Below are 11341 nucleotides of genomic sequence, written 5' to 3' on the forward strand. Positions count from 1 at the left end.
TGTTTTGTAGTAACAGGAGAATCATATGCAAGTCACTAGAAACCATTCTTCCACTCTTTTAATCATTGGTGAGCTTTATTTGGAGATCCATGTGCAATTTTGGCCAAATTAGGAAGAAAACAAAAGAAGTGCAATAAAAATGACATATGGAGAAGGATTAGAAGAGATGCAAATACAGAGAGGATTGTTATAGAAGATAGAGATCAACTGTTCTATGAGTACATCTCCACTATACCCACAGGAGTGATGCCGAAGCCATGCTCCCAAACACACTCTGCCCATCTGCTCCTACTTATACACTCCAATTCCAGAAAGAAAGACGTGAAGCTGTTCTGGGGTGCTCCCTTGTTATCACTCTTGAAACTTCTGTCTCCAGGATACATGAGAACAACCACTGGAGTGGCTTCACTGCCAAATTTCTGGGTTTGGTGAGGGCGGGGGGGGGTGAGTGATTTCAAACTATCCCTCCTTAGACACTGCAGTGTAGCCATACTCTTTGCATCTACCAGGCAAGAAGTTGTGGGCATAAATACCAAGGGGGGAAATAGTGCAGTTGTGGTGTTGTTGTAACCATGATGGTCCAGGAATGTTGAGAGGAAAGGATTTTCTGGAACATCTTGTAGACTAACAGTATAGTTGGGAGAGTTGTTGGACCAGTTTTGTGGCATCAAGCGGCTTTCCTAAGGACTAATGGGGGAAAATACATGTTATATATCCACAAGAGTTCTCTCACAATGAGGACGATCAAACACTAGAAGAGGTTGGCTGGAGGTTGTGGAATAGCCATCGTTGGAAGTTTGTAACGTCAGTTTAGATCACTGGTACACAACTTCTGGCCCATGAAGCTGTCTCATTTGGCATGCAGGCATGATGGATCACATCCTCAGACCAACTCCACATTCCAGCCACGTGCTAGATTAGGCCTGGGGACTGACCTTGTGCATGGGATCTGGCACACAGATTGGCCCAGCACCATTCATCTGATCCACAGGGCCAAATAGGTTGACCACCAGTGATTTAGACAAACATTTTTCTGGGACAGTTCAGACAGGAATGATCCTGCTTAGATCATTTTAAGGTTGGATTAAATGACATCTGGAAGTCTCTTGCAGCCCTATGATACTATATGGCATCATTGGAAATTTTCATTTATAACTGGGACTTAAACCCAAGATTTAACACTACAGAACAACTATTGTCTTTTGTTCTGATACAGGACCTACATTTGTGCTTTTAAAATGTAAGTTATTTGGCCTAGGGATTCCTTCTTTTGTTTGATATATTCTACGTATATAGTAATGCAACCTGTACTGTTGCAGAACTATATAAATAATAAACAACACTAAAATCAGGCTGTCAAAAAGCTTAAAAGTCAAACAATCTCAACTACATTTTCCACTTCTCACCCAGACTCAGCATCATCCCTTTATCTCAGCAGGAACAGCTTTCAGAAATAGTCTACGGTTAACATCTTGCATCTAGCAAAGTAAATCCAGAGAAACCCCACGAGCTTCAGTGGTGTCACTTTGAGTTTGTTTTGATGTAAAAAAAGAGAAAAAATATGGCTAATTATTTTAAGATTTACAAGTTTCCTATATATTATTTTTCCCCAAATACAATACAATATACATTATAAATACAATATAAGTTTGCTCAGATGACTTAGCAAAGTCACACCCATACTAGTAACTTGACATCTATCCTTACTATTTATGATTGCTGCCAGCTTGAGCAAATTCCATCTCATTACCTAGGGGTGAAACCTTGCTTATTCTGTCACTGACACATTGTCAAAAGGATGGTTTAAATAGAAGCAAGAATTCTATCATGAGAACTGATAGCCTCCAAACATGTCAATTGATTTCAATATACATAGGACCATTAATATTTCTTCAAATTGCCTGGCAACATGAGGATGTGTATATAGATTCAGTTTTCAGGAAACACAGGATACAAAGATAAGTGGAATTATCATTTGCACACCCAAGATTTGGATTGGGGAGCAGAAATCTAGGAAATAATTTAGTTGACTCTAGAACACTAACTCCTATACTACAATTACATGGTCTCATTTGCATAGACACTCCCATAATGGTTGTAACAAGAGTAGGAACTTTGCAGTGGAAATGCAAGCTATCAAACATGTACTTGGGGGACAGGAAAAAGGAAATGGAAACACAAATAAAAAGCTATGTGGACTAATCCAGTCACTTCCATATGCATATAGCTGTTATAAGTTAATTTAAAAGTTAAAGTTAATGTAAGTGTCCAGTATTCTATTACATGCATGAATTACAAATATTACAGTAAAGACTTGCTACCTCTTCTTAGAGTGGTGTTCTTGTTATGCAAGGGTCCTGCCTTCCTAGCAGCTCCATCCTACCATTTAGGTTTGGCTGCTTAATCAAGAAAGGTGGTAATGTCCCAGAGCTGATGCACCATGTCATAAAGCAAGGTGGTATTTTCCAGTTTGTCTGAAGTCCTATGCTTCCATGAAAACTTGTGCTTTGCAGTGGGGAGTATGAGACCATATGCAGCCATACTATGGGGAGGACCATTGCAAAACTAGATTATGATTAGGATAACATTTACATTTAATTAGCCAAGATCAGACCAAGTAGCAGTTTGGAAAAAAGATATTTTGTAGTAACAATGAATTAGCCATCGTGGGGAAAAAATAGGCCAAAAAAAGAGTCTCATTCTAAGGAAAGACTACACCGAGTGAGAAAGCTGTTTCCCACAAAAAGCATCTGAAGTGTAAGAAGTATGAGACTACCCATGCCTAAACACAGATGTAGTTAGCCATATTAGTCTGAAGTCAAGTCGAAGGCAGGGTAGCTTGTGCTGTATATACACACGACGACACACATCCCACACAGAATTCCCAATGTCACAAGAGTTTGGGATGCAGAGTGCTAGCCCAAAAACAAAAGAGATCTCTGTACAATTGTGGTATCTTACCGAATAAAAGGCAAAAATCAAAGGAATCTTAGAGATAGGAACTAAAAACAAACAGACCAGAGGGGGTAAGGGATGTACAACCAAGAGTGAGGATGAGTCTGAATAAATAAATACCCCAAATCCTGGTCAATGGCTTCGCTGCGGCCAGGATTTCTCTCAGGAACTCTTTCTTAGTAGCATATCCCCGTACATATTTAGTCAGCACACCATTTAAGGGAATGGAAAAACGTTGTCAAAGATGGAATATTAAAATAAATATTAGCCTTCTTGGCTTTCCTTGGTAATACACATTTCACTTCAGCTTAAAAATTAAATCAAGAGACTCTCAGCTTGATTGTTCCAGCATCCTGTCCTGCGATCCATCTTCCAGGTGTGCTGCCTGAAACTTGCTGCCAAATGTAGAAAACTAGAAAAATTCAAATGCATTTAGCATGAAGAATCTCTTAATTTAGCCTCACTAGGTTATTTCACCTATAAATATGTTTGTTTATTCATTTGTTTTGTTTGCTTGCAAGTACTAAGCATTTATTTGATGCATTAATGATACTGCAGTTTTGAAATAGCCTAGAAACTAAATGCTACACAATGAGTGAATGAGTGATGGTCAATTAAAATTTAGAACCCCTTGCTTTCCAACCCTCTGCTCATTCCTCTAATTAGTATGCAGCTATGATTTTGTTACCTGTAATTTTTTCTTATTGCATTTATTTAAAGTTCTCAAAAGCCCCTGACATACTTTATTAGCATTATTGGACTATAGGGTTTTCACCTGTATTTTATACTTGATTTTATATATTGTTGCTTTTGGCAAGGCTAATATCATAAGCAAAATAAAGTCTATGATTTATTTAGTCAATTACTATTTTTTTCAGAGGATTTTCAAGTAGACATCAATTTATTTAGAGACTCAAAAGATTGTGAATTGCCATTACACCACCTTTGAGGGATCGGGAAACTAAAACATACATCAATTTGCTTCAATAAATCAATACAATATCCATTTCTGACGTGGCCTTTTTATATTCAACATTTGAGTGGAAGTGTATAGAAATGTAAAAAAATTAAAAGACTGAGAGTAATAGAAACTATGCCTCTCCATACCCAAGAGAAAAACAATAAAGACGACAGAGCAGGACCTTCAAATAGTATAAATCATGGTAAATTGTATTTAAGTTATAAGAAGTCAGTGTTAATAAAAAGGTATCACCTAGAGTCTAGACAGACTGGGAAAATGAACTCTTCTAGTTCCTTATAAAATAGATGTAATATTAGCACAACAATATGAGATTCCTCAGTTTCAAACTGGAAAAGCTTTACATTTAATTTTCAAACGTCAAACCAAATTATAGCTTAAAAGAAAGTGTTTTGAGCAACAGTGGCAAAAAGAGTGAGATGTATCTGACAGGTTTGGACCTTCTCTAAGGTTCTGTTCTTCTAGACCACTTGGTCAAAAGCTTCAGTTGAGCATGTGTGTGGCTTAATCTTGCCAGTTAAAATAATTCTTTTTGACCTGTGCTCATGTGGCTCCTCAGAAATCAAGGCTATTATCATTTTCCATTGGCTACCAAACAGTCACAAAAGCAAAGTGCATTTTCTTCTCTGCTTTCTTCAACTGGATTAGAACCAGTGACAACTAAAAAAGAAAGTGCTTCTGTTCTGCAAGACATTTATCTACTAGATTAGGATAATTTGATTTAGAAAATTAAGTAAATCACAAGAGGGAGACAGTAAAGGAATGGGAAATATATTCTTAACATTTGATATTAAGGAAAAGACCATTATAGTTGGTACATAAGAATAATGCGAGATTCTAGATACAAAATTTCATGAAAAATGCAAGTCATTATAAATGTTAGTACTTACACAAAAGAAGAAAAAGTGTTTTCTATTCTATTGTCTGCATATCCTTCCATATCTTGCATAAAACTGTTAAAACATAAGGAGTTTCAAAAGGCCCACAGGAAAAATACAGGTATGCAATTAGTATGATTATACAGAAAAGCAAATGCAAACACATCCTATGATTGGATTTATAATAGCTCAGTCATTTATAAAGAGTCAAAGTAGTGGATTTTTTTTCTCCCTGCATGAAAGTTATAGTAAGATTTATAATATAACATATAAAGCACAATTCTTTCAGAACACTGGACACTGTTTTTAGAATAATATGGAAAGTACTTGGTAATTCTCTGGAAAAGGTTGGTTACATAAGAATTTGCTATACAGCTACTTACAGTCCTTTACATAACTAACATCATCATTGCAAATGACTCCAATTTTTACTAGTTCTCCTTAGTAGTTTATATCAAATAGTGGCCTCTAAAATTCTAACTAAAAGGAAAACCAGAACATTTTAGTTATAGAACTGTCATCTATCTCACACTGGATTTCTTTTTTTATTCTTTGCTTGGATTTTATTCTATAACTAAAGATTGCCTCCATGATTATTGTCTGCATTTTATGGAAAACAAACTTCCAGATAGAATTCTTGCTTCCAAGTTTCATTCTGGAGATTGTCTATGTGGTAGTCAAAAAACCAACAGAATGGTTAATTAGCCTTTTTTTCAAAAAAGAAAGTGAATTTAATTTTTGGTTAAAGGTGCAGGACTGACAAACCTGCATACCTCAAGTCCATAGGAGCAGCATTGACAGCAGCAGAGACAGCATCCCATGCTACCCTGCCAATAAGGTCCAGCCCTGAGGCAGAAGTAACACTTCTAAAAAAGAAATGTTTTCATTTCTGCTGCAATAGCCAGCCAGGGTACATATCTGTGCCAGCTATGCCAGTGCTTGTGATGTAGCCAGTGATCCACTAGAAAGATGACTGTGGACCCAATCCAATTCTCTTGCAAGTCAACGGAGAAACTTCTATTGAGTTCAGCGGAAGCTGAACCAAGCCCTGTGAAAAGCAATGGGTTCTGATGAACTGAGCACAGAACAAGGAATCAATGACCCCCTAATTCCAGCATTGCCACTAATTGACTGTTTGACTTCTCAGTTTATATTAACCTCTCATTTGCCACTCTGTAAAATAAATATGCCAACACTTACCTATCTTATCAGGATGATGATGGAATAATTGTTAAGCTCTGTAGTATCTATTATTATATACGTCTCCCAACAGCCATGAGGTAGCAGTAGACTAAACGCCTCTCTCTCAGACTGAAAATGTTAAAGATCTAATTCTAGGATCTGGCCCTTACAAGTAAAGGATTTTCAGTCTATGCCATTACAATCTTTGCTCATCTATCCTGTTTCCTGAATAATTTACCAAAACAGAACAAATGCTCAATATATAGAAAAAGTAATGCACACAAAGCACTGCTGTACATCCTTTTTCATCATACAAAAACAAATGGCACAATGGTTTGGTTTCCATCCCTGTCAGAGATTGTGTAAAACCCTATACAAAAAACAATTTGGATAAATACAGATACATAGATATTACAGTTATATAATACAGATACTGTACTCAAGCCCTTTAGGCAAGTTCACATGAAACTGGAAATGTATGCCTTAGGTACCCTACAGAGTTAGCATAAGCCTAATCTTCCACTTCTCTGATTTAAAAAAAGGAGTGGAAGAAGAGAAATAACCATCAACCTTATTAATACTGAATGCAAAGTGTGTAAGTTTAGCTGTAGCTGTAGGGTTTTGAAGCAATTGATTTGACAGACCCGGTACACATAAAAACCTTTTTTTAAATCCACATTTATTCCCCAGCTTGCTTACTGTTTCATAAAAATGAAAAATCTACATGTCTTGCCTGTATCAGCCTTATCTCCTGAGATTGTTCAAATAAACCTCATAAACCTCCAGTGCTTTAAGCCAAGCCTTTGTAGTAGAAGGGCTCCTGGCCATTATTGTGGTAATGCAGTGTGGTAATGGGCATTTGTAATGTGTGGTATCTTGTAACATGTATTTTATCTTAAAAAAACAAAACAAAAATACTTATGTACCATCACAAGAAGCTCACAGCTCGGGAAAAATTAAAGTCAGTATGAAATTTTACTTATAGACCACATAATTTACATGGATTTACATAAATACAGAGATATTAAAATACTAAATCAAAGCTAACCAACAGAGTCGGGTATTACATGTTAAGAGACCTTTACAATTAATTACATTTTTAGTAACATCAGAATTTTATATATATAATATATATAAAATCCATGTACTCTTCTACATATATGTTCTATACAGAATACATACATATAGAAGGATTGTGTGTGTGTGTGTGTGTGTGTGTGTGTATGTGTATATATATATATACACATATACATACACACATATAATCTCCACCCTTCTTTTTTCTTCCAGTAATAGGGCAATTTTATAATTGCAATAAGATCTGACAAGCAGTACACTTCTGGGGAATTATTGCATGCCTTGAATGCATAAGGCAGAAAAAAGAGTGTCTGACTTAAGACACTAGAGAAATAGAATCATCAACCAGAAATGCACTCAAGCAAGGTGGAACATCTTACTGCCTTTATAAAACTGGAAATTATACACTATTAAAGAAAGGCACAAAATAAAGGGGAAAACCTTCTCTCTATATTCAATGTAAATCAACACTCAGGCAGCGTTGCTGCTCCCTGAACACACGTCAGCATCCTAAATCCATTCCCTGGTGGTGCAATAATGTGCTGCAGTTGTGTAAGGGGGTTAAACAGAAAAGTTCATGCACCCCGCATTGAAAATCAGATTTCCTCCTTTGTTACAACCTGACAGTTGTTAGAATCATATCTGCTGGTGTTGAGACTCACAACACCCACATCAAACTGCCACATAAAGAAACATCCTCTACTACTAGGTAAATGTTGCCACACTAACCTGAGCTGATGGAGCAGCTCCTTTAGTTTCATGATGGAGCACTTGCCTCCAAGGGTGGAGACATAATAGATTCTAGCTCAACAGCAATGTCCTCATCTGATCAGCTGAGGTGGTATAGGGAAAAATGTGGAAGAGATCAGACCAGACCCCCACATTTTGGAGCCATCTTGCAACATTTCCAGAACTGTGCGTGGTCCCCTCTCAAGGCCATATTGTCCCTTCCTTAAATGTATGGAACTGTCTTTAACAGGGTCAGCTACTTATTCCAGCCTGCTACCTTTCACACTGGAGACGCCCACACTTCTGGAAAACATAATAGCCACCCCTTCCACCAGGACCTGAAGGCGTGAGGAAGGAGAAAGCCTGTAGAGAGCACAGATTAAAAACCCTTGGGAATAACATCCAGTTAGGATTTGCTTGCAATGTGTGCCTAAGGGGAAACATAGATCTCTCTTTCTTCAGATGATTCCTCTCTATTGTGTTTATGGTTCATGAACATGCACAGAAGAGCATCGCCTCTGCTGTAAGACCAGCAGGAAAGGTTTCAAAGTTTAGAAGTGGCCACCCTGCTAAGGCACGGTTCACAGAAGAATGGGGATTGATTGATTTATTCGGCCCAAGCTGCATTGCCTGTAACTAACATCTCTTTAGGGATACCCACCCCCCGGCACAGAGGACCAAGCAGCCGCTTGCCAACCCAGAGACCTGCGGGGGCTCCATGGAAGAGCTGCCCCAGACCAGGATTTAGTGGCAAGCTGCTGTGGGGGGGCTCTGTACCCAAGGAGGGGAAGGAGATGCCTGTGCCTTCTGTTCACAGCTGCCTGCCACAGGTGAAGAGGGTTAAAAATGCCTGTAAAAAAGTAGAAGCCGGCTCTGTGCTGCTGCTGGAGCCATGTGCCAGGGTGGGGGACTGGGGAGAGCGGGCACTGGCTTTCGTCTCAGGACCAAGAGGAGGAAGGGCTGGAGGCCCGGCTGCCCCCACGGCTAGGCTGGGGCAAGCTGGCAGCTGCGATGAAGAGAACAGCAGGCTCAGGGCAGGTCCCGGGCAAGGGACGGGTCCGAGCCAAGGCAGCCCCTGTGTGTAGCCAGGCTGAGGTCCAGACGGCCAGCGGGAGGGAGGGAGTTGGGCAGCCCACGCAGCGGGGAGGCGGCAGCTAGGCGGGGGTCCTGCAATGGGAGGGGAGGGGCCAGCCTCAAAAGCACCCCGAGGGGCTCCTCTCCTCTCCTCCCTCCCCCCACCTTGCTCTGCCTGGCCCGGGCAGTTTATATGCAAGCCGCAATGGAGAGCCTGGGGTGGGGGGTCTCTGCCCCCCACATCGCTATGTACATGGCGGGGGGCAGCCAGGGCTCAGTCCGGCACGCGCGTCTGCCCCTGCTCGCCCAGGCGAGGAGGCGCAGCGATGTGGCAGGCGCTGGGCTGGGCTGGGCTGGGCTGGGCTGGCGGGGGCCGGGGCCGGGCCGGGGGCTCGGCAGCCCGCGGGGAGGAATCAGCAGCCCGAGCCTGGCCCGGATCCGTCCCGCCCGGGCCGGGCCGGGCCATCAGGACAGCACCACGCTTTGCAAGAGTCCCGCGCCCGCCGTGTCCAAGCGGGGCCGGGCGGGGCGGGGGGCGCCCGAGTCCTGCGGGGCCCGGCCCAGGCGGGCGTCCCTCCCGGGGGGCTTCCCGGCCCCGGCCCCGGCCGCGGGCTGCGGGCCCCGGCTGCTGCAGTGGTCCCGCTCATACTCCTCCTGCGCCCGCTGCATCTTCCGCTTCTTCATCCTGCGCTTGTGGACGTGGAAGGTGGCGAGCGAGAGGAGCACGAGGCCGAGGATGAGGGCGACCAGCACGACCAGCACCAGCGCGGACGAGAAGGACTGGAAGAGCTGCCCCACTTGCGCCACGCAGGCGCTGCCGGCGCTGGTCCGGTTGGCGAGGCAGGGCGGCAGGGACAGCCTCCGCTCCTTGGACAGCCGGGCACTCATGGAGGAGGCTGGCGGAGGCCGGGACGGGCTCGGCGGGGCCCCCGGCGGCAGGGGCTGGCGCAGCTCCCGCCTGCAAAGCGAGCGGACAGCGGGTGAGCGCTGCAGCCAGCGGGGCCCGCGCGCGGCCCCGGCAAGTTGCGCCCCCCGCCCCGCCGCCGCTCACCTGCGCTGGCCGGCGGAGGACGCGGCGCGGAGCCGGTGCGGGGCTGCAGCAGACGCGCACTGAGCCGGAGCCGCCGCCGCCGCCGCTGCTCCGTGAGCGCAGCGCGCAGCCTATAGCCAGCCCGGCTGGTGACGTCAGGCCCCGCCCCCGCGCCCACCTGCGCACCCCCGCGGCTCCCCTCCCCCTCCCCTGCTGCCCCCTGCCAGGCCCCCGCCCCTTCCCCCTTCTCCTGCCTAACCCGACCCTCCCTTCCGCGGACGATCCTTGTACCCCTTCCCCATGCCCACAACTTCCCAGCACTTTCCCCGTCTGCATCCAACATCCAGCTGAGCGGCCCCCACCCCTACCTACAGTCATTCCCAGCAGTGCCCTAGCAACGAAGTTTGGCACCCGGGGCAAAGCCCACAGCGGCAGCCAGGCCTGGCTGGGGGGCCCCGAGGCAGTGGCAGGAGCTGCCCTCCCCCCTCTCTGCACCCCTCCAAAAGGGCAGATTGCAGCTCCATCTGCACCCCACCCCACCTGGGCAGCGCCTGGTGGTGCCCCTTCACTTTGGTGCCCAGGGCGGTCACCCTGCTCACCTCCCCCCACTCCCCCAACAACTTCAAAGCTAAGGCACCGATGCCCTGTACAGCATAATCCAATCCGTCCTCTCTCTCAACTCACAGCCATCCAGTGCCCACACCCGCTACTCCCCCAGCGGTTTCCCCACCTAAATCCAACGCGCTGGTCCTCCAGCCCCCATCTACAGTCATTACCAATATTACAGGGTCCAATCCCTCCCCTCTCACAACTGCCACCCCACCCATGTAACCTCCTCACAAACATCCATCCCCCCCACTCTCAGCCTCCCCATCTACATCCAATGCATTGGTCCTCCAGCCCCCAGTCCCATGCCTCATTCCTATTCACTTATTTCCCAAGCCTTCACCTGTAGTCCCTAGCTTGAAATCTGTTCTCCTAACTCTCTTACACCAACCACACAATTCCTTATTCTTGTGCGATAGATGCCAGGCTCTGGAAGCAAGGCAGTTTCAAAGCCTATTCTACTGAGATGTGACAGAAACTATAGACATGTGGAATATTTGATTTGCTCTATCAAGGTGATTCATGTTATGCACCTTATACAAAAACAAATGGGTACAAATTGACCGTGAATACATTCCATGTGAAAATCAGAGATAGGTTTCTAACCAGCAAAGCAATGAGGTTTTGGAAACAACCCTCCGCATGGAGCAGTGGGGGCAAAAAACTCATCACTTTTAAGATAGAGCTTGATACATTTCTGAAAAGGATTATTTGATATGGTTGCTTAGGACTGGAAGCATAGGTGGATTAACACACAGGCCAGCTGGGGCCCCCAGATGCCTGGAGGAGGGGCACGGAGGAGAGGGGATGCACAGACAAAACCGGTGGCTG

The 11341-nt window shown here is 44.4% G+C and overlaps 1 protein-coding gene across 1 annotated transcript; it reads right to left on the reverse strand.

Annotated features, from left to right (window-relative positions):
- Positions 1–3922: 3922 nt before the first annotated feature.
- C1H11orf87 (chromosome 1 C11orf87 homolog) lies at positions 3923–10063 on the reverse strand. The gene is made up of 2 exons (XM_090029492.1): positions 9926–10063; positions 3923–9832 (listed from the first exon to the last, which is right to left on the reverse strand). Exon 2 carries the CDS (start codon positions 9760–9762, stop codon positions 9340–9342), a length of 423 nt encoding a protein of 140 aa, XP_089885618.1. The 5' UTR covers positions 9763–9832; positions 9926–10063; the 3' UTR covers positions 3923–9339.
- Positions 10064–11341: the final 1278 nt, after the last annotated feature.

Source organism: Crocodylus siamensis, chromosome 1 (assembly GCF_052110815.1).
Source record: "Crocodylus siamensis isolate JL-2025a chromosome 1, ASM5211081v1, whole genome shotgun sequence".
Classification (NCBI taxonomy): domain Eukaryota; kingdom Metazoa; phylum Chordata; order Crocodylia; family Crocodylidae; genus Crocodylus; species Crocodylus siamensis.